The following is a 16,845-nucleotide window of genomic DNA, read 5'->3' as shown; positions in this document are numbered from 1 at the left end:
TTACCTGTTTTGTTATTCATGTTCATTATTTGATTATTTACATATAATGAATACAAGTCCTCTATCAGATATGTATTAATGTTTTCAACCCATTTCCTTTAATATCTGCTATCTTTAACAGATGTATATTTTCCTAGTGTAGTAGCAATTTCTTAACTTGTTATCAGTTCTCTAATAGACATTTATATTTATAGGAGAAAATTGTATGTCAGTTTAAAACTATACATTGTTTAGAGCATATCATTTTGGTTATGATTCAGGCAGTCAATGCTGTAAATTTTGCCTAACTAGTATCAATGCAAAACAATCCTTATTTATAGAAAAGCAAATGAAATCTGGTGATTAAATTGATTACCCTGCTCAACTGTGGAAACCAATTTTGTCTCCATTTCACTTTCAATAAACCTGGTCTACACGTGTCTATTCTCTGAAATGATTAGGACACATTGCCAGTTGCCTCAATTGTAAGAACTTAAATAAAATCATTGACATTTTATCCTGCCCCTGCACCTGGCCGTCCTCACCGGGGCCCCTTGGAAGGGGGAGGGTTGAGTTTCTCTCCCCTCCCCCCCACCCCGAGCAGAGCCCCAGCAGCTAAGGGCCTCCGGAGCCAGCCATGGCCATGCTGGGACCAATCTCCAAATGTCCGGACAGGCCTCATGCATGAAAGAACTGGCAGAGGAACCCAGGCATGAGGGTCCCGGGGCTGAGGTCTCCAAGCCTACTCGGATTGGGACTGGGCCTTCTCCAACCAGACCCCCCCATCTTCCAGTAGGTGTCACACCTACCAGCTGCCACCAGCGCCAGGTTGGTCCCATCAATGGCCAAGACGCGAGACTATAAAACCCAGCTCCCGGAAGCGCGCTTATTATCTTTTTTTCCTGCCCACACGGCAGAGTCTGGCAAACTTCCCGTGTCGTACTCAATATGCCAAATACCAGTAACAATGATGGGTCTCATTCTCCTAATCCTGAAAGAGCACTTAAATGGCTCTTTTAAAATCTCAGGGCTAAGAAGAAGATGCTACTGGTGCCTGCTCGAGGAAATCGACGAACAGGGTGATCGTGACATTTTATATTTGTCTCAAACTCTTAATTTGTATTTTTTGTAGTGGAGGGGCAATAAAGTTACTGAGAATTGAACCCAGGACTATTTGTATGGGAGACATATGCTTTATTAATAATATCCCTTGCTGGTCCCTCCTTGATCTTTAAAAACTCATTTAACACATTGCTTCCTTTTTTATCTCAGAGGAAGCTGCAATACTCATTGCACATTTATCTTTGTGTAGTCTTTCTGAAGAGTAAGAAGTTCTCTTGCTCTCTGCAAATCAAACCAACTTTGAGCAATAGATACAAAGAACTCAGTTTCATGAAGGCATATTCTAGATGAAAACAACTTAATTATTTTAATAAGGAAAGGTGAAATTAGGTCAAACTATGGCAAAGCAGAGAAGGTAAACTAATTGGTGGAATTGCGGGAATAGGAGGACAGGATTAATGGGAAATGCCTTTGTTTACTTGGCAGACACCTACCAAAGATGTGACGATTGTGCCCACTGAAGACAACACAGGCTTGGCACTCAGGCTGCTCAGGTTAGTGGAGAAACTAACTTGTAGGCAAATAAGCAGCTAGAAGCAGTCCGTGTGCTCTAATTCACCAAATTAAAGAAAGGGGTGTTATCTACCTCTGTTCTCAAGCTACTGATCTCTTAAACTTGAGTGCCTGGAAATGCATTTATGCAGAACAGCCTTCTTTTCGAAAGATAAACAGAAAACCAAAGTCAGATTTTGATATTCATTCTTTTCAAAGAACGTTAATTCCAGGGGCAGGGAGCTAGTACATGGATGGGTAAGACCCATGCCTTTCATGTACCGCACCCTGTTTTATTCTTGGTCCCCTGAGCACCGCTATATTAGAGTTGGTGGTCCCTGGAAATGCAGGGTCTGAAAAGCACTTCATCCTTGAGTCCTAACATTCAACCATACTCCCGAGTTAACTGAGAATCACCAAAAGTGGTGCCCAAAAGAACATTAGGTTGAATAAAGGAGTGACAAGTACATCACTCCTACTAAAAAGTGAGTATGATTACATGGCCTCTGTTATAGAATACTACAGAGGCTTCTCTACTAGGTGTGGAATATGAGATAGGGAAGTGAAAAGCAGAGCTTAAAACCTAAGACTTGATTGCCCTAATAAAATATTACCATGTATTCAAATAAATGTTAAAGTGTAAAATTGTATATCGCTTTAGTAATACATGTATTAATCTGAAAGAACAAAATGCTTCCAAAATATTAAATATACTTACCAATATAATTCACATTAGTAAATTGTTACCTGGTTGAGAGTGTGTTGCTTTGCTTGTAAAAGCAAGAAAGCACATGTTCTATGTCATATTTAAAGTACTAGCTGAAAACATACGGTCATTAATTTTTTTAAAAACTGGATAGCCACAAAAATTTGTAAGTCTACAACTGTACCTCATAGTGTTTCACTAATAAAAATTTTTTAAAAATAAAATAAAATCCACAAAAAAACCTGGATAGCATTAGTAAGTTTCACTGTTGTTAAAAAACACTACATTTTAAAAAAGTATCTGTACTCAAGAATTCAAATGTTTATTCACTGTAATTATATGGAAAAACACTATATTAAAGATATACATTTATCAAAAACAGTGGTCAGGCATTTAAAATGTTCAACATTGTACCAATACAATAACACAATTTATGAAATTTTGGTGATGTCAGGAAATAAACTCAAAAGCTTAAACAATTATGAAGACAGAGATGGTCTAATTATAACCACTGGAATCTAAATATGGTAGTTACCAGAGGGAAATGGAAGGTGGAATGAGAGGGAATAGTGGGAGTCATCCGAATAGTGTGAGGGTACAATAACTTTGATGGGATGTAGTTAACACAAACAGAGGTGGAAAGATTGACTCTGGAAATTTCAAATTATTGTAAACTACAAAGAAAAATCCCATCTGAAATCTGCACACCCAAGAATTGAAATTTAACCTTTCACAAGCTACAACTTTATTTTTTCACATTAGCTCTACTAAGAGTAATTTGTAAAGTTGTTTGTTAAGTGAATGGTGAAGGTAAAACCAAGATGAATTTAGTTGAATCATTTTGATCAAAACTCTTCTGCCTCTATGAAAATGTGTTTTTTTTGGGGGGGTGCTCAAATTACCTACATTTTCAGACCACTGTTGTATCTTAATGGTATAAGATCTATGGTATTAAGTTCTATGGTACACTTAAAGGTATAAAGATATGAGGTATCTAAAAGCATAAAGATCTATGTAAAAATAGTATAGTTTCATTAAGCTAAAAGTAAAAACAGCAATTTGTTTCTTTAGACTAGTCTTTAAAACCTAAAACACATAGCTTATCTTTATAGAACAAGTTATACTACAACAAAGTACTCAAAAGTAAAGTTTAATTTACTTTTGAAAAGTTACAGGATATGAAAATATGTCTGTAGTCTAAAACTATCCTAAAATCTAAAAGTGCACAAAAATGATTTACTTACTGTTACTCAAATTATACTGTTTGACCTACTTATTACTTCTACTGTATTTCTTGTATCATAAAAACAAAGCCAATTAATATTAGTTATCTAAAGAAAGCCATGTGTTATATGCAAATGACCATAACCAAAGACTGAATCGCCCAAGGAAAATAATTCACTTTTGAACTATAAAAACCTACTTTATATTAAAACAAATGTAATGAAATGAAAGGCTGAAGCTTAAATATGGCAACTGTTATTGATAAAATTGCTCTTAAATGATCAAAAAACAAAATTATGCAGTATTTCCTACTGTTGGAATAGTCAAGAATTTTCTTTGAAATAAAATGCCTAAAGAACTGTCAGAAGGGGGGTGGGGATATGGCTCAAAGTGATTCCCAAGCACTGCCAGGTGTGGCTCCTGCCTCCAAGAAAAGCAGAACAAAGGCAAATATTTTTATGAGAGGGGGCCAAATTCAAAGTAAGGAAACAGAGAGAAGAGCAAAAGAAAGAAAAATTTGGGCTCTGAAAAAAATCAAAGAAAACCTTGAACTCTGAAAATTATGGTTGCAGGGATGGGGTAGGCAGGAGTGGGGAGGGGGCTGGGGCTGAAAGGGATGAGAGTCCAGTGGACTGTGGTGGAGGGGTATTTGGGAGGTAGGCATGGTATAGTGACATACATTTTGGGAGCTTAAGACTATACTCTTAAAACAGTCTTAAATGTTATCTCAAAAAAAAAGTAACAAAATTGCGGGTAAAAATTTAAGGAAGTTGTTTTGTTTAAAATTAAATCCCGAGAGCCAGATGCATTAATTTTTTCAGTTCTTCAAAATTTCTGTCAGCATTAAATCACACAGATTTAAATGTGTGTGCATTTGAATATTATGATTTGGTAGAAGCAATCAGAATATTGTCAATATGAAAATCTTCAGCCAGTCATTTCAGAAACAAAAAACGAAAGTTAGTGCCTAAACTTAGTCCGATTGTTTTTCTCTGGAGTGATTCATAATTTACTTGAGTGGAATCAAAACCCCTGGACAGAATTTTCTACGTGACTATTAGCAAACCTCTGTGATAAAATATTATCAGGAGGTAATTTAAAGAATTATTCTCAGGAGTAATCAAAAGAATATTGTCTCATCTCTAGAAAGCTTCAGTCAAACAATGTGACTGTAAATCCAATGAATCTTCTACAGATAGATATGCAACAAAGTCAATGAGTGTTGTACATAAACCACACCTCCATTCTTAAGTGGTACAGCTCTGTAAATGACGATTCACTTGACAAAGTTGACACAGCATTATAATGACTGTCAGTGAATCTTCTGATGGATACTTAAGACAGTCAATGAATGTTTTGGTGGTATGTAATGGTAGAGCTCTGTAAGTGACCATTCACTTGACAAATAATCAAAGTTCACAAAAGATTATGGCTTGACTATCCAATTACACATATATGCTTCACTGATGCTCAGATTTCATCTGGCACTGAGAGATAAACATATTATTTTCATCCAACATTAAAAAGAGGTATGAAAACTTATGGGTACTAAAGCCCTAAAAACTCCTTTAAAAGTAAGTGCTCATCAGAACAGTGTCTATAATTTTGCTCAAGAGATAAAGCATAACATGTCTTCCTAATGCAATTCTGCCTTACTGTTGGCAGAAAAGTGACTAATTCTCCAAGTGTAAATACAGAACTGTATCACTATTACAACCAGATAATTTTAAAATAACAACTTAGAAATCTTAAGAATGATGTTAGAGTTTAAAGGAAAATCTGAATGATTGACATTTAAGAGCTTTCATCACTCGAGTCAGAATCTCTGGCCTCTTCTATTGGCATCGTTTCCGTAGTCAACTTGATTTTGCCCTTCCTGCAGTCATGTCTGAGACTACGAATACAGCTATTGATAGCGGTCACACATGACTTCCAGTCACTTCCACTTTCTGATAGGTCACGATATGGGAAGGCCTCCTGGAGAAACTCTAAGGACAAAAACAACCATCACTTAGAAATCACTTATCAGAGAAATAAATTAAAACTTACACTACTATTGCTATGACTGTAAAGGGGTAAGGAATATTTTAACTAAGTTAAGCATGTGGACTCTTAACTATTATTAAATTAGTTGAACAGAACTTCTAATCTAAAAGGATATAATGGGGAAGATAGCTCTGAGAGGCAGAACATCAGTCTTGCATGTATGAGGTCCTTAATTCAATTCCCGGCATTATACAACCATTTTGATTGTATAATGCCAGGAACTGTATATTGCAGTGTATAATGCCAGGAATTGAATTAAGTGCCACTAATACACTGCCATGTGTAGTCCTGGTGGCACTTGAGCACCACCAGGTGTGGTCCTTGTGCCCCTCAACACCATTGGCCCAAGCAGCATCACATAAATGACCTAAGCACCAAAACATCGCACCCTCAGCACTGAGCTGAGGATAAAGAGGGGAGGTCCCGAAAAGCCCTAGAGCACTGCTAAAGAAGCCCCAATAATAAACAAAGAAATGAAAGTTTGAAAAAGATAATAAAATAGAACAATATGCAATGATCTTGCTACACAATCAGAATAGAAATTCTCTGCTACCTTCCTTATTCAAGGTAAAATTTTCTTATTCTTAAATTTAAATATGGAGACAATTAATTATAACAAATGGAAACATGCTAAGGCTTTGTAATTCACCTTTAGTGGCAAGTCGTTGTAACTGCTAAGTTTTTTGCTATTTGCTTGGCTTATCTCAAAAGAAGGTTTAAGACCATGAGTGTGTCTTGAAGTGGAAGATTTATAAAGGACAGACACAGCATCATCACACTCAAGGAGCACTCTTAGAGAAAGTAGGCCAGACAAAAGGGATGGTGAAAGAGGTGTTAACTAGAAGAGTGAAGTTGTCCTGTTGTGTATGTCATTTTCTAAGTACCTTTGAGCCCTAAGAAAAGGATCTAGAGATCTTCCAGGCAACCTTAGCTGACTATGTTAACCTCATTTGTTTGTTAGGGTTGATGGCTGGGAAATCAGGGCAATGCCATAAATGTAGCTCAGATCCAAGTATTTTTCATCAATTCATGTAACAAAGATGAAAAACTTTCATATCCAAAGAACAAAATAGATCAATGATATCTAGAGGATTTAATGACTAATAAGTATGTCACTTGATTCAACACTGGGCTCTGACTGAACATTCCTAAAAAAATTAGTTACAGTAAAACAGGCTTGTAGTACCTACACAGGACAGCAACGCTGTGACAGATAACTTGAAAACTTGGAGATAAATACAATACCTGCAAAGCTTTCACCAGGCTACAATGACAAATTTAAATTGGTTGGTGTCCCCCAAAATCTGTTCTCTGAAAATCTACTCCTTAAAAAAATTCCTTGGGGAAAAAGGCTCTAATTCTGGCAAATGGGAAATACTATACTCTGATTAGACCCTTCCAATGCCCCCAAAATTCCTCAGCAAAAAGGCATGCAAACTCAAAGTTGACAGATGCAGATGCTTTGGTGAGAGTTCATGAACACATAAGACAACATAGTCGGGCCCATGGCGATTCTGGAGGGCTAGTCAGTTAAAGGTATTCAAAACAGTGAAACAATAGACTAAGGGCCCATAAAGTATCAAGGAAAACAAAGATCTTACTTTGGTTTGACTAGAGAAGTACTTTACTCATGAAACCCTGATTAAGAGTCAAGTTTCTACAAGAAACATGGTTTGGGGAAGGCAGCTCTATACCAGCATTTCTCAGCTGAGAGCTGAAGATGCCCAAGCTTTCCAAGGGGGACCCCAACAAAAATCATGAAAATTGGGGCAAGAGCAGAAAGAATACTAGTGGCCCAAATCAATAGGAGATGGGTGATCACAGGAAAAAAGCAATTCCAGAAGGTAGTCACAGTCATGTAAGAAACACTGCTCTACACTAACAGGAGGAGTAACTACAAAATCCTAGACTTCCATTAAAAGATACTAGGAATATAAACAGAAATTATCTAAATATGAATTTAAGTACTGGATAAATGTCAACATATAGAATAAGAGTATCTGGAGCAAAGAGATAGTACAGCGGGTAAGGTGATTGCCTTGCATGCAGCTAACCTGGGTTCTATCCCTGGCATCCTATATTGTTAGCAGAAGTGACTCCTGGGTGTAGATCCAGGAATTAAACCCTGAGCATTGTCAAGTCTACCCCCAAAACAAAGCAAAACAAAACAGGGGAAAAGGTATCTAGGAGTTTTAGTTGAATATAAGTTTTGAAATGGCAAATGCTTTTTCTTAGGTTACATCAACAGCCTAGATCTAATAGTCCTATTGTATTATGGGTTAACATGAACACATTTGAGAACAGTCACATTCTGAATCATATCATGAAAGACTAGAAGTATTTATATGATGAATAACTGAAGAAACTGGAAGAAACTTAGCTGTAAGAGTCTAAGACTAATGGGAAAACATTGGAAATATTTCTTCTCCAATACTCAGGCTTCCATCTAGAGGGATCTCCAAATCAAAATGGTTGAAATGAGCAGATATGATTAGACCTCTCTACCTGCCTGATACTAGTAGTTCTCTCACTTGTTTCTGAACTTGATAGGGGAAAGGGGACTTTATGTAGGAACCAAGGGAAACGAACTGATACCTGATGAAGGCTCAGATTCATGTCTTTGCTGTGGAAAAGTGAGTAATGAAATACTTAGCTTTCTGCCTTCTCCACATTTTGGATTAGAGTCCTGCTTCTGGCAGCTTTGTTATCTTATTTATAAAGATCACAAATACTATAATATGCTCATGCACGTAAAAAAAACAGAACATTAACCTGCAGCACATTACTAAAACTGAAATTGACAAAGCTCTGTAGCTTCTGCCTTGCTCCTCAGTACATGATGGTGTTTCAGTTTCCATAATCCTGGCAAGCCATACAATCCATACCAGGGAGCCAATCAATACTGTCTTCCCTAGTATAATGATGCCAGGCAAATACAACCAATTAGTCTTGAGAACCCATATGCAAAAGAAACATAACTCATGAATCTGCTCCTTGTCACACCCTAAGAGGGAATTGTAAAGCTCTGAATGGATCTTTCTTTCTGCCTTCTATAACACGATTTTCATTGATTTATTCTCACATAGTATCATACAACAAACCTCGAAGAGCACCAATCTTATTGGCATTAAGGGGATTTATGCCAAGAGTCACATGGCCGTAGACATTGCTTCTTATCAGGACCTCCTCTGAGAACAGCCTGCGAATAAGGTATCTGGCTGACAGCTCTGGACGAGGCTTGTTCTTTGCTACAGTCATAACTTCAATCGACATCAGTATGTTTCTACATGGATTTCCAAAATAACCTGAAATAGAAATATATCAAATTTTGTGGCAGATGTTACATTCAAATTTTCAAAAGACTTTAACAGTACAGTTAATTTTTTAATTTTTAGGCTCAAGAATTTAAGAGGTTATTTGGTGTACCACTGAAATAGCATGAAATCTGATATAAGTATGACCACAGACACGATTCCATCACTTGCTCTTTATTGTTCAAGATGATTCAGTGCATTCTTAGGATAAAATCAGCTTTAACATTATATTTAGTTATAAATGCAAAGTAACCTAACGCAGTTTCCCTATTTTTAAAAGAATTTTTTCAATGCTCTACATCATTAATCATCAGGGAGATGCAGATCAAAACCACAATGAGATACCATCTCACACCTCAGAGACTGGCCCACATTCAAAAGAACAAAAGCAACCGTTGCTGGCGCGGATGTGGCAAGAAAGGGACACTCCTTCACTGTTGGTGGGAATGCCGACTGGTTCAGCCCTTTTGGAAAACAGTATGGACGTTCCTCAAAAAATTAGAAATTGAGCTCCCATTTGACCCAGCAATACCACTCCTGGGAATATATCCCAGAGAGGCAAAAATGTGTAGCCAAAGTGACATCTGTACTTGTTTGTTCATTGCAGCACTCTTTACAGTAGCCAGAAACTGGAAGAGACCTGAGTGCCCAAGAACAGATGACTGGTTAAAGAAACTTTGGTACATCTACACAATGGAGTACTATGTAGCTCTTAGAAAAGATGAAGTCATGAACTTTACATACAAGTGGTACAATATGGAAAGTATCATGCTAAGCGAAATGAGTCAGAAAGAGAGGGATAGACATAGAAAGATTGCATTCATCTGGGGGATATAAAATAACAAAATATGAGATTAATACCCAAGAATAGCTGAGATCAACACCAGGAGGATTACTCCATAGCTTAGAGGCCAGCCGGGTATTCTAGGGGAAAGGACAGTTCAGATAGAAAAGGGAACACCAAATGGAGGGTGTTTGGAGGATCCTCCCAGGAGGGGAGATGCAGGTTGAAAGTAGACTGGACTGAACATGTTTGCCACTCAATGCCTCTTTTGCTGATCACAACACCCAAAAGGAGAGAGAGAACAAAAGGGAATGCCCTGCCACAGTGGCAGGGGGGGATGGGGGGGAGGGATATTATCCTGGTGGTGGAAAATGGGCACTGGTGGAGGGATGGGTATTTGATCATGGTATGACCGAAATCCAAGCACAAAAATTTGTAAATCTACAACTGTACCTCATGGTGTTTCACTCATAATAAAAAAAAAGAATTTTTTCAGAAATAAGCACCGTGATTCAGATTTGAATGCTTGTAATCTTTTAAATGCAGGTTTTCTGTTTGGTATTAAATTCACTTTGTATTTTAGACTTATTTGAGCTAAAAGCTACATTTAAAACATGTTTTTATTTCTCAGCTCTACAATCTACTCATCATTCGCTTCAGTCCATCATGACTGCTTCAACCCAACCATACTTGAAAAATATAATTATGTATAATTACTTGCTGAATAAACTATCGGAGAATGATTCTTGCCAGTCAATAAGAGGAACTTTTATCTAAGAACATCCATAAATTACTGAATTCTTCAGACCAAACATTTAGCTAGCAAGAGAAATTATAAGAAAACAATTTGATAAGTTCAAAGACTTAAATCTGAAAGATTAACCTACTAGTAACTGTCAGGAGTCAGAAAAAACTTAATACTACTCTACCTAATAATTCAAATTCTGATCATCTAAGAATAAAAATGTAAAAAATATCTATGCAAAATATTATTTTGATATTATGATTAATAATTTCCTTCCAAAAGCCCTCCCAGGGGCCCGCAGTGAACTCCAGGCCTCATGGGATGGGGTGGAGCCAGCCCTTTCCCCGCCCCTACGAGACCCTGAGTTGCGGCCCACAAACGAGCCCTCTGGCTGCTAATCTGAGCTGCTTAACAGCCATGATCCCAGAGACTCAGAAAAAAAGCTTGGAACACAGAGGCTTTTGGCAGAAATCTCTCCAGATTTAATTATTAAAACTTCAAAATTCCAAAATTGCGCGGCCGCTATTCTGGCCAGGTATCATCATATCCAATTCATATAATCAGCAATAGGAAACAAATTGCTTAATGTTACCTTTTCAGCAGATCTGAGTGTTGGGGTAAAATCCCAAATAATAATGGTAAGTTCGGTGTCGAAATATTGAATGTAATCAAAGTAGAAAGCGTCTGCCACACAGGTAGGGGGAGGGTGTGGGGTGGGGTAGAATACTCGGGTTTTTGGCGGTAGAAAATGTGCACTGATGAAGGGTCAGGTGTTTCATCATTGTATGACTAAGACTTAAACCGAAAACTTTGTAACTGCTCTCACAGTGCTTCAATTAAAAAAAAAAAAAAAAAACGCCCTCCGAGAATTACAACAAAGAGGTAGTTAATTAAGGTACACTTATTTAACAGATTGTTATCTAACCATTTAAAAGCAGTGACTATGGAGGCCAGGGATGTGGTTCAGGGATAGATCATATGCCTCACATGTGCAAAGTCCTAGATTCCATCCCTCACACTTCATGATTCCTAAGCACTGCTGGGTGTGGCCACCACAATTTTAGAGAAAGAAATAAGTGTAGATTCTTAAGGAAACTACTTACTAAAACCATACACAATAAGTATCTTTAAAAAGTAGTTATATGCAGGTTATAACCCTTTTCAGTGTTTTCTTTAAAAGACTTAGAAAGTAAATTTAAATGTTAACAATAGTTTTTAAATAAATGTTTGTAGGAACTTCATTTCTTTGCACATTTCCTGATGTATTAAATGAAGCATCATTAAGAGACTGCACAGAAACTAGCATGACTGCCTGGCTCACAACTGACTTGGGTGACCAACCCCCTTTGTTCTACTTGAGTCGGGGTCAACCTGTGACCCAAGTTGCAAAGCTTAGTCTTTCTCCTGGGACTCTGAACAGTGACAAGGGAAAACCAAAATCCTAAGAACACGGGAGCTGTAGACATGAAGCCCCAGGGGAATTCAGGACTCCACAGGCCACAGTCTTGAGGTCACTCAGGCTCCTCCCTATAGCTTGGTTTGCTCATTGCTTCTTTATGTGTACAGGCTATTTATCCAGTTATTTTGTCATGGCACTTAAGCTTTGACAGTCTGATTCTATGATGGGCAGTTTTAACAAATGCAGCAGGGATATATATTGCTTGCTTTTATACTGGAAAATTTTACCACAAATCACTACAATGATTTCAACTGATCAGGATCATGGGTAGTACTTGCGTTTAACTTGGGGTTGACATGAAAACAGTTACCTCAAGTATTACTAAACCCCAGTATCCCTGGAAGGAGGCATCTGGAAGCATGAGTGGCAGGCAGCCTAGTCACCAATGGAGCCAAGAAGATACTTGACACTAGCAAGCAAGGTGAGCCTCCAGCAGCATGCCAACAGTGGGGGCACAGACGTCTAGGGATGTGACTGATTTCTTGATGTCAACTCTTTATGGAGTCCCTGAAATGTGCCCTGCACACAGACAACAGGACCCTGAAATGCTTTCAGCTCTTTCCACGATGGCTCCTCCTCCACCTGAGTAGCAAAATGCCTGACGTGAGAGTTCCTACTGGTGAGAGGATCTGCCAAGAACTGCTTTCCCAAGATAAAAGAATAGATTTAGTTTAACACTCAAGAACTGTGTTAGAACTAGGTAGATCTAACTTTGATCAACTTGTTCACAGGAGATGAACTTGCTTTGGTTATAAAAAAATTCAAATGTACATGCAAGTAGAGACTAGCACAATTAGCCCCATAGATGCATCATTCAGATTAAACATTATTTTATCATCAAGATTATTTGAAAACTCACCGAACACTTCAGACAATGTCACTGTACTACCATTGGAATTTCCACTCGTTTCTCCAATAACAACAGCTGTGTACTGAGGAATTTTTCTCTTTCTTTGTGAGGCAGGTGCTGGCTGAAACATCTGGGAACTGCTTTCACCAGGATCATCTCTTTCGCTCATTGCTGCAGACAGGAGTGTAGTAAGGTCTTGACTGTTGTCAGCAGGATCCTGAAATACAAAAGTGTATCTCGAAACAAATTCCCACACTGAGAAAATAAGGCTGTGCTCCACTACCTCCCAGGCCCAACTGGTAGCAAGCTACGCACCTGTAGAAAGAAGTGGACACTCAGGAGGATGTGGTGTACAAACACCATATGCATGAAACCCTATCATAAATAGTCTTGTAAATTATGGAACTTCAAATTGAAAACATTTTTTTGTTTACTACAGACTTACTACAGACTAGAAGTAAGGTAGTCTGAACCCTGGGTATTATGCACCAGGAATTTTAAATGGTGTAGGTGAGGATTTTCAATCAAGACTTCCTTCCTAACACATCGCCTCTTAAGGGACTCAGTAACTCTATCTAAAGAGCTAAACCATAACTGTTTGCAGGAAATAAATGCTTAACAAACATTTCATAAATAAACAACTAAGTTTCAAGGAGATGACAGTTTTTTGTTTTCAATGTTTTTGTTTGTTCTTTCCCCAGCGGCTTTTAAACTTGGCTGCAGACTTAAACATTTGAATTACCCTAGGGATCTTTAAGAAAACAATTTTTTAAGCTGTACATGAGTTCCAGCCTCAAGAAACTCAATCAGAATCTCTGACTGAGGGGGAAAGGCCTAGGACACTGATAACTTTCTTTTTCTAAAGTACCTCACATGATTCTAATATGTATTCTTTTTTCCTCTTTTTTTCTTTCTGGGTCACACTTGGCGATACACAGAGGTTACTCCTTGCTCATGCACTCAGGAATTACTCCTGGAGGTGCTCGGGGGACCATATGGGATGCTGGGAATCAAACCCGGATCAGCGCTGTGTGCAAGGCAAACGCCCTACCCGCTGTGTTATCGCTACAGCCCCATGATTCTACTATGTATCCAAGGCTCTAGGTTGGGGATTCTCAAACTCCAATGTGCATACAAATCCCCTGGGTAGTCTTGCTAAAATGAAGAAATAGTCTCTGCTTTCACCCAGTGAGCATGGGTAGAATTCAAGACTGCATTTCTCATAAACTGTCCAGTGCTGCTGCTGGTTCACAAACCCACCAAGTACAGAGGCCCTATCCTGCTTCTTGGGAAGTACCCAGAAAGCAACTGGCAGATGCTATTTCTCTTCTTGACACCTAAGCAAAAATGCAAATGACCATTTTCCAGGCGGCATCTTCATTTTACATTCCAATGTTTAGGGTGCAGTTTTTGGAAGATATAAAAGTGAATGTGAAAAATAAGCAGATTGGTTTCAGACAGATGGTGCTTGAGTTATCACTGAAATCAAGCCGTTCACCAAGAAAACATAAGCTCAGCTACAAATATTCTTGGAAAATAGTTTCATAAATTTACTCTGGAAATACAGAAGTGACTAGACATACAAGAAAATAGGAGTCTGAGAGAGGTGAGTGCCAATTAGGAATTGTCATTCAGTTAAGTTCTCATCAAAAAAAAAGGTAATATACATGACACTCTTCCCTATTCTTTCTATGGGAAAAGAAATCTCTAATGCACATTTGACAGAAGAAAGGTTGAGATAGTAGATTCCTGTTTATTATGTATTTCCATGAAACACTTATTACAGCTTACCCTCAAGATACTCATCATTTTAACCAGGTTTTGCCATCACATAAAGTAAACAAGTAGTGACATGCTTTCATCTTCCCTGTGTGGCCCAGTCCCCCTTCACTACCACCAGGACATATAGCAGCACCATGCTTTGCATTTCTGGTATTACTTAGTGGAACATTATTAAAGATTTGCCAAATATCTCTGCAGATAAAAATTTTTTCTAGTAGAACCCATGGCTTCAAATAAATCAATTCTAACTATATTCTATTTTCTTACCTTTATCTGGCTGGAGCGATAGCACAGCGGGTAGGGCGTTAGCCTTGCAATCAGTCGACCCGGGTTCGATTCCCCCGGCCCTCTCGGAGAACCCAGCAAGCTACTGAGAGTATCCCGCCCTCACGGCAGAGCCTGGGAAGCTCCCCGTGGTGTATTCGAAATGCCAAAAAACAGTAACAAGTCTCACAATGGAGACGTTACTGGTGCCAGCACAAGCAAATCGAACAACGGGATGACAGTGCTACAGTGCAGTGCTATCTTTATCCAAGTCTTGATCAATTGTCAAGTGTAAAATAAACAGGCAGTATGCTTTTAAGGAAACATCCCTTACCTCTAAAATTAAAAAACCTATTAAAGCACATGACTTGAAGATCCTGGGTATCATGAATCAGCTATGGTATTGTATTCAGTATGTACTTGTATAACAGTGACCATATTTACATGAAAAATAACTTACAGTTAATGCTTTGGCTTCAGAACAAATACAGGTCATCAGAGATCTAATATCAGAAAAGCAGTTTTTCCAGTGTTCTCCACCTTCACACAAGTCATAGTTAGGAAAAACAGTTGCCACATATTCTGCAAAAGGCAAAAAACATTGATGAAATGTGAGAGGAAAAAAACCACTAAGTTCTAATTTAAATACTGAGATTTTCCTTTATTTTCAAGGGTGACCTTCTAAGCAGTGCTTAGGGGGCTGCGGCTACTCCTGGTGATACTCTGTCCAGCTGTGAGGGCAGAGTATATAATATCATGCTCGGGCCTAGTGATGAGGTATTCCTCGCCATGCTTAGGACATCCAATGCCACACCTGGTGACTCGAAGCCATGCATGCCAGGCACTAGCACCTGAATGCAACACAACTCAGATATTTACCAGCCCCTAATTTTTCTGGTTCTTCATTCTTTTCTTTAACTTTCTAAGAATTTAGACATTCCAAAAGAGCACTTCGCTGATTATCTCTTTCGTTCTAACATGCAAGTCCCTAAAACACTGACATAAGAAGCTGACAGTAAGCCCTTTGAGAGTAAAATAAAATTATCTGAGTGTTATAGTAAGCTAGAGCTTTAAAAAAAGGAAACCATTAAAGAGAAAAGTGTTATCATAAACATTATTGCACCCTCGGCTAGTTTGTATATATTACCTATTTCTTTTCTCCATAAGCTTATTCCCTCTGTCCAGAACACCCTTATTTCCTTTTTTATAATGATTTTATTTCCCCTTCTTCCTTTGTTCTTGTTGCAATGTCTGGATAGTTATATACTAGGATACAGTGCACCATGGGTCCCACACTTAAAGTACCAGGTAAGACACCAAAAGCACCACTACAATTACACTCTGAAATGTGGGAATGCCAGGGACTGAATTCAAGCTTGTGTGTCTGCAAGGTAGGCTCTCCACCAATGAACCTCGGCCCTATGAGCTTAAAAGTCAGAACTGTTGAGAGTTCTGATACTGTCACTCACCATTCCTTAGAGTTAAGGAATCCTTCGTAATCTAGCTCAAAGGTCTTGTCCTTAGTAAATCTTCTATTATGACCTCAAAGTAGTTGCTCTGCAGTCTATGGTTCTACACATTGCCATGCTAGATAGGAATTAGTTTGCCTCAATAGATCCCTTTCTATACTGTTAAAAGTTCTGTGAAGTCCTTGAAGTCAGAAATAACAATTTATTGTTGTATCATTGATGCCTACTAGTTCAAGGATCTCCATAAACATTTCTAGAAGGCAAGAAAGCGGGAGACTAAAGTTGATTAACCATGAGACTCTATTTCTGTCTTGCCAATGACTAGCACTTAGGTATGTTTTATTCACCTACATTTTGACCTTTTTTTTTGTTTCAGTACCAAAATTCAGTCCTAAAGAACTTACTTTATCAATCATATAAATATATATATACACACAATAATTAGTAAAACTTTTTTTGTTCTTCCAGTTTATAAACTAGTTTTTATTCCTTAAAAGTTGTCACACATGACTTGTGCTTCCAATCCATGTTCTCCCTTGCTTGTCTTTATGTTTCCTTGCTGCCTGTGTTCTCGAACACATTTTACTTTCTCCTCTCCTTTCCTATCTT

The 16,845-nt window shown here is 38.1% G+C and overlaps 1 protein-coding gene across 1 annotated transcript in view; it reads right to left on the bottom strand.

The window, feature by feature from the left end:
• Window positions 1–4,915: 4,915 nt before the first annotated feature.
• BEND2 (BEN domain containing 2) overlaps window positions 4,916–16,845 on the bottom strand; it is a 46,963-nt gene continuing 35,033 nt past the window's right edge. Inside the window, exons 14-17 of the mRNA XM_056131137.1 lie at window positions 15,228–15,349; window positions 12,731–12,938; window positions 8,671–8,874; window positions 4,916–5,511 (exon numbers count right to left, since the gene is read on the bottom strand). Of these exons, the coding sequence (XP_055987112.1) occupies window positions 5,318–5,511; window positions 8,671–8,874; window positions 12,731–12,938; window positions 15,228–15,349 (728 nt within the window). The 3' untranslated portion in view covers window positions 4,916–5,317. The remainder of the gene's footprint in view (window positions 5,512–8,670; window positions 8,875–12,730; window positions 12,939–15,227; window positions 15,350–16,845) is intronic.

Source organism: Sorex fumeus, unplaced genomic scaffold (assembly GCF_029834395.1).
Source record: "Sorex fumeus unplaced genomic scaffold, SorFum_2.1 ptg000086l, whole genome shotgun sequence".
In the NCBI taxonomy this organism is placed as follows: domain Eukaryota; kingdom Metazoa; phylum Chordata; class Mammalia; order Eulipotyphla; family Soricidae; genus Sorex; species Sorex fumeus.
Note: the sequence above shows the minus strand (reverse complement) of the source record. Positions and strands in the feature narration are given on the sequence as shown.